This window comes from Arachis stenosperma, chromosome 7 (genome assembly GCF_014773155.1).
Source record: "Arachis stenosperma cultivar V10309 chromosome 7, arast.V10309.gnm1.PFL2, whole genome shotgun sequence".
In the NCBI taxonomy this organism is placed as follows: Eukaryota; Viridiplantae; Streptophyta; class Magnoliopsida; order Fabales; family Fabaceae; genus Arachis; species Arachis stenosperma.
In genome coordinates this window covers 85,813,460-85,825,666 of record NC_080383.1, presented here as the reverse complement: position 1 = coordinate 85,825,666, position 12,207 = coordinate 85,813,460, and the positions used below count along the sequence as shown (strand labels likewise).

The following is a 12,207-nucleotide window of genomic DNA, read 5'->3' as shown; positions in this document are numbered from 1 at the left end:
TCAGCACGTGAATGTTATTCGGTTCAGTAGAGTTGCTCATTTTGATTCACTTGATTGTTAGTGTACTCAGTTGAGTCCTTGTATATGCAGAAATGTGTTTCTTGATGATTGAATATTTATCACATTTTATTTAGCATATGAATGTTATTCGGTTCAGTGGAGTTGCACATTTTGATTCACTTAATTTTTAGTGTGTTCAGTTGAGTCCTTGTGCATGCAAAAATATTTTTCTTGATGAATGAATGTTTATCACGTTTTATTCAGCACATGAATGTTGTTCGGTTTAGTGGAGTTGCTCATTTTGATTCACTTGATTGTTAGTGTGTTCATTTGAGTCCTTGTGAATGCAGAAATATTTTCTTGATGATTGAATATTTATCATGTTTTATTCAGCACGTGAATGTTATTCGGTTCAGTAGAGTTGCTCATTTTGATTCACTTGATTGTTAGTGTGTTCAGTTGAGTCATTGTGCATGCAGAAATGTGTTTCTTTATGATTGAATGTTTATCACGTTTTATTCAGCACATAAATGTTATTCGGTTCAGTAGAGTTATTTATTTTGATTCACTTAATTATCAGTGTGTTCAGTTGAGTCTTTGTGCATGCAAAAATATTTTTCTTGATGAATGAATATTTATCACGTTTTATTCAGCACATGAATATTGTTCAGTTCAATGGAGTTGCTCATTTTGATTCACTCGATTGTTAGTGTGTTCATTTGAGTTCTTGTGCATGTAGAAATATTTTCTTGATGATTGAATGTTTATCATGTTTTATTCTGCACGTGAATGTTGTTCGGTTCAGTAGAGTTGCTCATTTTGACTAACTTGATTGTTAGTGTATTCAGTTGAGTCCTTGTATATACAGAAATGTGTTTCTTGATGATTGAATATTTATCACATTTTATTCAGCATATGAATGTTATTCGGTTCAGTAGAGTTGCACATTTTGATTCACTTAATTTTTGGTGTGTTTAGTTGAGTCCTTGTGCATGTAAAAATATTTTTCTTGATGATTGAATGTTTATCATATTTTATTCAGCACATGAATGTTGCTCGGTTCAATGGAGTTGCTCATTTTGATTCACTTGATTAAAATGTGCATGATTGTGCTTGTCGGTGTATTGAGTGAATTATTGACCAAATTTTTTTGTCCTTACAGCAAAAATGAAGAAGACAATGGTGACAAAGAAGGAGAAGCCACATTATAACGTATGCATATGTACAAAATAAGAGACCAAGTGATTCGGGCATCTGAAGCAATAAGACTCGTGAAGCCATCTGTTGCCCTCTCCAGTCCTTATTGTAAATTCACATCTGAAAATTTAGATAGTAAATAGGATATACTTTGTTTGACTGGTTGTAATTAATACTATTTTGTTTAACTTGTTTTAAAAAGCAAACACTGCTTCTTTGAATGTATATATGTGAATATTAATGTAAATATTATTGGAAATCTAATGTTAATGTATATATTTGATTTAAGATATATTTGTCCTTGTCCTATCAGTTTGTGATGCGTGAGCATCTTATCCCCTTTTCTAGTTGTTTTTATATTGTTTTTAGTTAGATTTTATTAAGTTTTATTATGTTTTAGTGCAAAATTCATCTTTGGATGCTATTTGAGTTTTTCTTGTGCTTTTATGATTTTAGGTAAAATTCGGAACAGTATGGAGAAGTCTGGAGCAAGAAACAAAAATGTTGGCTGCTCTCCCCTGGGTGCTAAACGTCCAAACTGGCGTTCAACACCAGCAAGGGGTATGAAGTCAGAGGCGCGCTTCCCTTCTGAGCGTTCAACGCCCAATCCTGGCGTTGAACGCCATCTTGCTATCCGAGCCGCTCACCAATTGGGCCTCCAAAGTGGATTTAGCACCTCTTAGGCTTATCTTATCATATCTTTGTACTTTTTATTTTCAAATAATATCTTTTAGATTTAGCATTGATTATTAGGTTAGTATTTAAAGGGGGAAGATCTTCTTCCTTCCGCATCTTTCGAAACCTTGTTTTCTTTGTAAAGTTATGAGCAACTAAACCTCCTGGTTAAGGTTAGGAGCTCTGCTTATTTCTATGGATGAATATCATCTATTTTAATTAATGTTTGATTCAATTCTAAGGTGTTGTTTTCGTTCTTAACCTTATGAATATGGGTGGAACGAGAGTATGACCTTTATTCTACATGAGCTCTTGTGATTCTCGAGAGAGCTATCTCGCTTGAGCTATAGCTTGAAAACACTCCTCCTAAACTACGAATTACCTGGACTAATTAGGATATTTGACATAAAATCCGGTTAGTTCTGGGTAATTGAGGTTTTTGTGGCGCTAAACTAGTTTTCTGAACTTCACCCTCTGATCTGAATTGAATGACCATGAGAGTGGCTTTTGATGAAGATTAGAGGAGATTAAATCGCTAAGAGATTAGGTTTTAATCGCTTATGGTTTGCCATAGAATGAATCACTCATTGTTATAATAGTTGGTAAAATGTTTTAATCCGGAAAAGTATACATCTCCGAGACCTTAACTGTTTTCTCATTATTGTTTTACTCCAATTCTGTTTATTTGCTTTATTTACTTGCTTTTTACTACTTATGCATTTTACACCAACAACCATCTTTTACTGTTTGCCTGACTAAGTCCAACAGGATAGCTATTGCTTGTTCAATCCGACAATTCTCATGGAATTGACTCTCACTCATCTGAGGTATTACTTGGATGACCCGGTGCACTTACCTGTAAAGTTGTGCGAGTTCTAATTTCGTGCACCAGTTTGAGATGTTAATATATATATCTGTTGGAACTGTCTGGCTGCTGTTTTATTCCAGGTTCACAGTGAATGGAATAAGGATATTTATCAAACATTAATAGCCCTAAAAACCCAAATGAACTGAAATTAATACACTGGATGGACTGAAAAAGTGCATATATCACTATTAAAAAAATGTTTCTATCAGTATTCAGTTTCAAAACAGCTTTCTATATAATGAACCGAACACGTTATTAAGATGAATCAACTATATAGTACTAAATGAACGGAACATTATCCATTATATAAAATCAAATTCAAAATAACTTTCTGCATAATGAACCGAAGACGTTATTAAGTTGAATCAACTGTATAATACTAAATGAATGGAACATTATTCATTATATAAAATCAATTCAGAACACCTGTGTCTACAATTTTGAGATTATCAATTCAATTCAATTCAATTTAGCAATTGCATTTCATGTAATTCGATTCCAAAAATAATCCAAACCTAGTCCGCTTGATTCATTTCAAAAGAATAATTCAAATCAATCTCATTCAATTGATTTAAAGTTGAATTATTCATTGTTTTGATAGAATATTAAAATCTAAAAACGAAGAAGATAAATCTACAAATCGAAGAAGAAAATGAAGAAGAATAGGAAGAAGAAGGACGAGCAGTAGAAAAGAACAACGAGCAAAAGAGAAGAAAAAAGAAAAAGAACGACGAGCAATAGAGATTACAGATCCGAAAATTACAATACAAATCGTTAACGTTGAAGAAGAAGTTTATATTAATAGAAGGGAAAGGAAAGCGCGCGTGTAATTCACGTAACTTGGGAGTAAAGGGAAGATACGTTACCAAAAAAGTGCTTGGATGACTTAGTTAAATTTTTTATATGAATGTAGAGCATTATTGTAATTTTATTACTAAATTTTTTACATAGTGACAAAATTAGTTTTTAATATCATAGAACTTTTCATCAATTTAAAACAAGTGAAAATATTTTTTTTCATATTTATTGTGTAAATAATCATTAAAAAGAATGAATTTAATTGAATAAATATGTAAAATATTTTATAAAATTACAATTTTTTTCCCAATTAAAGGACTACAAATAAGGAAGGATCTCACTAACCTTATCTGATAAGTCATAAGAGATGAATCCAAGGCTAGGGTAAGAATAAGGGACAGAACTAAACTCTGTTCCAAATTCTTATTCATTGCGGTTCTCTCCATTTCTTCCAGCAGCTTGAGCGAGGAGGCAAGGATGTTTTCTGGTGACGTTCTTTCCTTTTCAAAGACAAGTTTTTTACGAGCTTTCCATCCATATATTCCAGCAGTTTATCGCAAGGAGCCTCATTTCACTTCCACCATTTTGCCTAGTTCGAAGAGTATCCATCATTGTTTGCCACCAGGTTTGAAACTTAACAAAATTTTTAATTTAAAATTAAAATAAATATAATTAAAAAATTTAAAATTTTTCCAAAGTGTAGGGTAGGTAATTATATGTCAAGATTTGAATTTTTCAATTTTCTGCTCCACTTTGTATGCCAAAGGGACTTTGATGGTCCTAATCATAGACGAAGCACCGAACGAAGCCTCCCATAAAGAAGAGACACGAGGAAGAAACATGTTTTCATCGGCTGTAACTACCAACTACCAAACTCAACAAATCTGGGCGGAATGCTCGATGCTCTCCACTTTACTGATGCAGACTTATTCCTACTTCCCCCCCTTTTATCTTCTTCACATTCACACCCTTCTCACCAACGTGAATAACAACATCAACAACAACTACTATGTTAAGTCAGAATACCTACCCCCCTCTCTCTTTCTCACAACCCTGAATACCCCCCTCTCTCTCTCTCAGAGTTCCAGCGCCACCAGCGCCCTCTCTGCTCAGAGCTGCTGTTGGCATTGCCATCTCATCCTCGTTGTCAAGCCCGCCTCTGTCTTCGTCGTCGTCGGCCGCCCTGAACTCGTGTCTCTGTCCTCGTCTTCGATCCCTCTCACGGCGAAGTGCGAACGTCCCTCTCTGCCGCCGTGGACTCTTCTCCTCGCCGTTGCAAACCGTTGCTCTTCGAACGGTTGCTCGATCCTCTTCAAGCGCGTCCTCTCTCTCCGTGAATCTCTACCCGAAGCCTCGCCCTCGCGAACTGATCCTCTTGCGAGTTCACTCTCTGTCCAATTTCATTCTGTTACAGCCGTTCCTCCCTCTCCGTGTCTCCGGTAAGCCACTGCTCCTTCAGTTTCAATTTCTAAGATTCTGAGTTGAGTTTATTTACTAGAGTCTGAGTTGGGATTGTGTTCTGAGTTGGGGTTGTTGATGTGATTCTGAGTTTAGTTTGGATGCTGAGTTTGGACTCTTTGCTTAGTTTTTCTGTTCTTGGATTTTCTGGGTTTGAATGCTGAGTTTTTTGTTTTTGTATACTGAGTTTTGTTGTTGAATACTTGATTAGAAGTCTTTCTTGAAATTTTGTGTATGTCCTTTTCAGTGTGTATTGATTCTCAATGATTCTGTTCTCAATTCTAAGTCTTTGAATTCATTTCTTATATCACAAGAATTCCTCTCTTCTTTCTTCTGTTCGTCACCATTCTGTTCTGATTCTTTTGGAGTGCTTATCTTGATTGTCAAGTAATTGAGCTTGATCTTCTATAATTATAATTCTCTTGGAGTGCTTATCTCAATTCTCTATTTTTGTCTTTGATGTGATGAGTATTGTTGCTGATTACTTTATTAGAACTTAGAAGTTAATTAAAAATTTGTTATTTTGTGAATCTTTTAATGATAAAATATGAACAAATTATCATGTGAAATGGTAAAATTTTGAATTTTATTAATTTAGAAAACATTGAAATTGAATATTTGAAATTTTATATTGAATTTTTAATGATTTTATTGTATATTTAATTAAATTGGTTCGACAACAGTTCGACCCCGATTAGACCATTGAACTATTAAATCAGTCACTTGACCAGTTCAATGGTCGGTTCGGTTCTTGCAACCTTGACGTAACTCTTCCTTGTGATCTCAACTCTCCAGGTGCTGCACTCTTTCTCCTAGCTTTACATCGTGTTTTCATTTGTTGTTGTTGTTGTTGTTGGTACCAATGGAGATTCCACTCTCACGATACCATTCTTACACATTGGATCAATTCCAAAGCGATTGCTACTTTTCCGCTTTGGGTTCTTCCGGATCCAGTTACTTTTCTGGTAAAGGTTTCGTCTTTGGGTGTGGTTTACGTTCAAAGGTGAGGAATTGGAGGAACCACTTTTCCCTTATTTGTTGTTGCTCCACTGAAAGTGGCATTCGGAGGCCTAAATCTTCGAGAATACCGTATCATGAGAAGGTAGAGCCTGTTTTGGAGGACACTCAGATGAGGAAACCTTCCTTTGTTGGGCTGTGTAGTGAGATAGAGAAGCTAGTTCTGTGCAATAGGTATAGGGATGCAATTGAGTTGTTTGAAATTTTGGAGCTTGAAGGTGGTGGTAGATATGTTGGTGCTAGTACTTACGATGCTTTGGTGAGTGCTTGTGTTGGTTTGAGATACATTAGAGGGGTTAAGAAGGTGTTTAATCTTATGATTAGTAGTCGGTTTGAGCTTGATTTGTATATGATGAATAGGGTGTTATTTATGCACGTTAGATGTGGTTTGATGCGTGATGCGTGGAAGCTATTCGATGATATGCCAGAGAGAGATGAGGTGTCATGGACAATGATGATTGGCGGGCTTGTGGATTCTGGGAACAATGATGAGGCCTTCAGGTTGTTTTTGTGTATGTGGGAAGAGTTTAATGATGGCAGTCCTCACACTTTTGTTACGATGATCAAGGCAGCTGCCGGATTAGGTCTTATTCAGGTGGGAAGACAAATTCATTCATGCGCTTTGAAGATGGAGGTGGGAGATGATACTTTTGTGTCTTGTGCACTAATTGACATGTACAGCAAGTGTGGTAGCATCAATGATGCCTATTGTGTTTTTGATCAAATGCCAAAGAAGACGACTGTGGCATGGAATTCTATTATTTCTGGCTATGCACTTCATGGCTATAGTGAGGAGGCTCTTAATTTGTTTTATGAGATGCGCAATAGTGGTGCTAAACTGGACCATTTTACTATTTCAACAGTGATTAGAATATGTACAAGATTGGCTTCATTTGAACATGCAAAACAAGCTCACGCGGCATTAGTTCGTCATGGTTTTGGCACAGATTTGGTGGCGAACTCAGCACTCATTGACTTCTACAGCAAATGGGGTAGGATGGAAGATGCTCGACATGTGTTTGACACAATGCACCAGAAGAATATCATATCCTGGAATGCATTGATTGCTGGATATGGAAATCATGGCCAAGGAGAGGAGGCACTAGAAATGTTTGAGCAGATGCTTCGAGAAAGGATGGTTCCCAATCATGTCACTTTCCTAGCCGTCTTATCTGCTTGTAGTTACTCGGGACTATCAGAACGCGGTTGGGAGATTTTTCAATCTATGAGCAAAGATCACAAGATTAAGCCCAGACCAATGCATTATGCATGCATGATTGAGCTATTAGGTCGAGAGGGTCTGTTGGATGAGGCTTTAGCACTAATAAGAACTGCACCTTTCCAACCAACAGCAAATATGTGGGCAGCATTGCTGACAGCATGTAGAATGCATGAGAATTTTGTGCTTGGGAAGTTGGCAGCAGAAAAACTTTATGGAATGGAGCCCGAGAAGATGTGTAACTATGTAGTACTTCTAAATATATATAACACCACTGGAAGATTGAAGGAAGCTGCTGGTGTGTTACAGACCTTGAAGAGGAAGGGTTTAAGAATGCTTCATGCTTGTACCTGGATTGAAGTTAAAAGATGGCAAAATGTCTTCCTTTCTGGAGATAAATCCCACCCCCAAACAGAAGAGATATACCAAAAAGTGGACAATTTGATGGAAGAGATATCAAGGTATGGTTACACTGTGGAGGATGATGAAGCGCTGCTTCCTGATGTTGATGAAGAGGAACAACGTGTTCTGAAATATCATAGTGAAAAGTTAGCAATTGCTTTTGGACTAATTAACACCCCGAATTGGATGCCTCTACAGATCATGCAGGGTCATCGTATATGTCGAGACTGTCATACTGCAATTAAGCTTATAGCCATGGTGACAGGAAGAGAAATTGTGGTAAGAGATGCTAGTAGGTTCCACCATTTTAGAAATGGAAGTTGTTCTTGTGGAGATTATTGGTGATGACGAAATTGTGTCATTCAATTCACAAGGACATGTTACTCACTTCCATCCTTTCCCTGAAACTAAACCTCAGTTTTGACTAGGATGCAATCCTATAATTGGTGTAATTCTTTTTTGAGATTCTTTAATAAAAGACCTATCATACATCCAAGATTTTGCACTGATTTGTTCTTTTATGCAGAGGGATAAGTTTGAACAGTTCCTTTGGTTATGTGAAATGTTTTGTTATTTGACTTCAAATTGTGCTATAGTTCTTGCATACTGAGTCCCTAAAAACCTCTGATAGTATTCACAGTACTCACTTGTTTATGTACGCAATTGCAAATTGTTTCAATTTTAGTGGCTCAACAACCCCCCCCCCCCCCCCCCTTTTCTAATTTATTTATGTGATAACCATATTTGAGGTTTAGCATCATTATACATAATAGGCCTTCAGCTGCATTTATCAGTTACTTATCACCCTCTCAAGTCTCAAGTACAAGATTTGGAGAGAGGAAAAAACCTTCTGGTCCTTCTATTGGAAACGTGGGGGAGTTTTCTTTGTTTTTTTCCAATTTCTGTGAGATAGGAACAAGCATTCACATAGGGCATGTCTTGAATAGTCAAATTTCACTTCCAATTGTAGTGCTATAAATTAAGGGGTTGGTTTGGTTGCATTTGTTGTTGTCTGGGTTTGGTGTTTGATTTTTGAGGATTTTAATGTCTTCTTCTGCTGCATATCCTGTCTATGAGGTTGCAAAGGATGCAGCTGGAGTCGCAGGTACAAACCGTAATCTTTGTCTTTGTCTCGCTGTTTCTGGGATTCTGAACATTCTGGTTTCTTTTGATGAATCAAAAGGAACCAACTTTAAATATGCTAGTAGTAGTGGATTAGTAGATTATCCTTTACAGGGTTTAGATTCTCTTTTTATTTTATTTTATTTTAGTAATAATCACTATGTTTAATTGTTTATTTTGCAGGGAATATCTTTGCTTTTGGGTTGTTTGTATCTCCCATGTAAGTTTATTTAGAGAAATGATTTATTCTCCAAACTACTAAATGAAGCAAGAATTGATTAAAAGATTGCAAGACATTGATAGTTTATACTTTTCACTTTCTTTATCATTTAGGAACATGCTTAGGAATATCTTTACGATGCTAAATCATTATTCATAAGAAACTTCTGTTTAATTATTATATATTCCTTTTGTTTCATTGATCAGTAACTCTTGTTCTATTTTTGAATTGTAGACCTACATTTAGGAGAATTATCAGAAATGGGTCAATTAAAATGTTCTCAGGATTGTTGTATATTTACTCTCTCATGAACTGCTTGATCTGCATGTGGTATGGCACGCCTCTGATATTGCCTGATAATTTGTTGGTAACGACGATTTATTCGATCGGAGCAGTGTTTCAGTTTGTGTACATAATTATCTTCCTTGTGTATGCTGAGAAATTAAAAAAGGTTAACTTTCCCACACTATTGGAATCTTGTTCTTGTGATACGGATATGGTTGGTTTCTAACTTAAGCTGTGAAACTCTCAAACTGCAATTTGATAGGTGAGAATGTTTGGACTATTGCTGGCAGTTATCGGCATTTTTGTGATTTAGTTGGGAGCTTGCAAGTAATTGATTGTCAAACACGCGAATCCTGGTTGAATTCTTGAGCTGTGCTTCCCTCATTTCAATGTTTGCCTCACCTTTGTTTATAATTGTAAGTTTTTCGTTACATAGATACCCAATTAACATTGATTTGTGCTTTTTGACTTGATGAATTTACTTGAATTATGTACTTATGTTCCCCAGAAATTGGTCATTCAGACAGAGTGTCAAATTCATGCCGTTTTATCTCTGGCTCTCCACCTTCCTAATGAGCCCCTCCTTTTTGGTTTATGGATTGCTCAATGACGACCTCTTCATTTATGTAAGGTTCTCCTGAGCACTATTTTATTTTTTCCTATTTGTTTCTGAATTCTTCTTTTGAATTTTTGTTTTGTTGGTTATCTCTTGTTCTGTGCAATTTAACATTTATCTATTTGATTACATCTGTGTTTTCCAGGTACCAAATGGGATAGGAACTGTTTTGGGAATGTTACAGTTGGTATTATATTTCTATTACGAGAGTAAATCTAGAGAAGAATTTAGAGAACCTTTGATAGTGTCGTATGCGTGATTAGTACTTCCGAAAACAAAAGGTATGGGAAAGTGCAGATTAGTACAGAATAAGATATCTGGTTTTTGCAATTTTGTGTTGATCTGTGAAAATGGCCATGCTAAACCTAATTGATGCTCAATTTGGAGATAGCTTTCCCGAGTTAATCGCGTTGATTATTGATGATGAACTCATGAAGTGCTTCTGTTTCATATTCCAATTAAGAATTAAGAAAAGTGATCATGCAGCATACTCATTCATGATCTTTTGGTTCCATCGCTAAGATTGCCTTTTCTCTATTTGACTAAGAATGCAATTTTTTCATGAAATTAGTACATGAAGTTCTGGCATTCAGACAATGATTCCACCTTGATCCCTAAACTATGTTCATAATCCCTAACGCATGCTTTATCTTATTTCTTACTTGTTTTTTATTTCTGATTTGGCAGTGCTATAACGTGCCATTGATAAATCAACCTGAAATATCATTCATCAATGAGAATATGCACTTAGTTTCTTCCCATCTAAACAAATGACACCAAATTAGTCCTTCAAAGACCTTAGGCTTCGTTTGTATACAGGCACGAACTGAGACAGGGACACAGACATGGAGACACAATCATATTTGACAAATGATACATGAACACGGATGTTGTGTCCTGAGACACTGAATTAGTGTATTTTGTGTCTTCTTTTACATGAGGGACACAGAAACACCCATAACAGACAACTTATTTTTCATTTTTTTTTTCATTATTCTTCCCTTCTTTGGAAAGACTTGTCCTCTTTAACTGCAAGAATTTGCGTGGATGGCAAAGGTCAGAAGATTTCAACAAGACAAATGATACTGACAATCATCTGTCACTACCTCCTTTTTGTTGTCTCTCTTGGCAAATCTGGAATTAGCCAAATTTGACTTGCATGCCTACTTCTCCATCCATTTTCAAGTTGGAGTTCGGACTGTGCAATGTGTAGCTGATGATTGAAACTTGTTCGGTTCAGCATCCGTCTTCATCTGTCAGTCCTCTGTCTTCACTCAAGCACTTGGAAATAGGAGAAGAATTGGACATAGAAGCAATGCCAATGGAGTGTTACAAAACTTGCGACAAGTTTGATTTGTGTAAATGGGAAAGAGGATCATGATTAATATGGCCTTTACCCTCTACTGAGAATCTCCTTCAGACTTTGTGACGATTTGAAGGCTTTACTGGAGCTGATTCACAACCCTTCACTTGCTGAGACATTTTTTGCTTCAAAGTCCTTGCATGAAGGCCCTTACTGATTTACTGGCGCTGTATCTCAGATATTGTGCCTTCTTACTTGCTATACGCCCGGTTAAAACTGAAGATTGGTCAAGGATTGCTCACTTCCCAAACACTATCATAGCAAAAGCTGTATCTTCTGAAGGTAATGGGCCAAAACTGTAAAACTTATAAACTATATTTATGGATTTGTACCTTATAGCTGTATTTATTGCTTACTTCTCTTGGGTTTAACTGCATTATTTTTAAGTATGAAATTTTGAAACATAAAGGTTAGGGGTTCTTGATTGCATATTTTCCTTTTTCTTTATTGAATAGGAAAAAGGAGACGCCTTTGCTAATGTTTGAATAATGCATATGGTTAGCTAATGTTTCATCGTAAATGATCTTCCTAACGTTTGTGTTAGCAACTAAGAGAATCCTCACATGCTTCTTGTAATTTATTGTCTAAATGGTACTTGAAATTGGTATGGCGTTGCTGATTCCATTTGGACTATCAATTCCAAAAGTTAAAATAATTTTATTATACTTGATTGTTTGTGTATGATGAAACGAGCAACATATAATGCTTAATCTCAATTCATATGGTTCAATCATGGATGCAGAATACAGCAATTTAACATGGTCCTTGCATACTTTGAGTTCCTAACAACCTCTGATAGTATCATAGTACACACTTGTTTTTTATAGATACTCATTAACTTGCAACTCTATGATGTGTGATAAATACTTAAATAGTACATACTTTTGCAAGAACAGTGATTAAAAACGAGTTAAGTCTCAAAGTAGTCTCTGAACTTGCACTCGAGCCTCAAAGTAATCCCTGAAGT

At 36.0% G+C, this 12,207-nt stretch overlaps 1 protein-coding gene and 1 pseudogene across 1 annotated transcript; both read left to right on the top strand.

Moving 5' to 3' along the window:
• Positions 1-3,922: 3,922 nt before the first annotated feature.
• LOC130940972 (pentatricopeptide repeat-containing protein At5g50390, chloroplastic) lies at positions 3,923-11,903 on the top strand. The gene is made up of 8 exons (XM_057869291.1): positions 3,923-4,163; positions 4,305-4,977; positions 5,792-8,976; positions 9,211-9,427; positions 9,524-9,677; positions 9,770-9,887; positions 10,023-10,158; positions 10,565-11,903. Exons 1-3 carry the CDS (start codon positions 4,016-4,018, stop codon positions 7,977-7,979), a joined length of 3,009 nt encoding a protein of 1,002 aa, XP_057725274.1. The 5' UTR covers positions 3,923-4,015; the 3' UTR covers positions 7,980-8,976; positions 9,211-9,427; positions 9,524-9,677; positions 9,770-9,887; positions 10,023-10,158; positions 10,565-11,903.
• LOC130940042 (bidirectional sugar transporter SWEET2-like) lies at positions 8,546-10,136 on the top strand (annotated as a pseudogene).
• Positions 11,904-12,207: the final 304 nt, after the last annotated feature.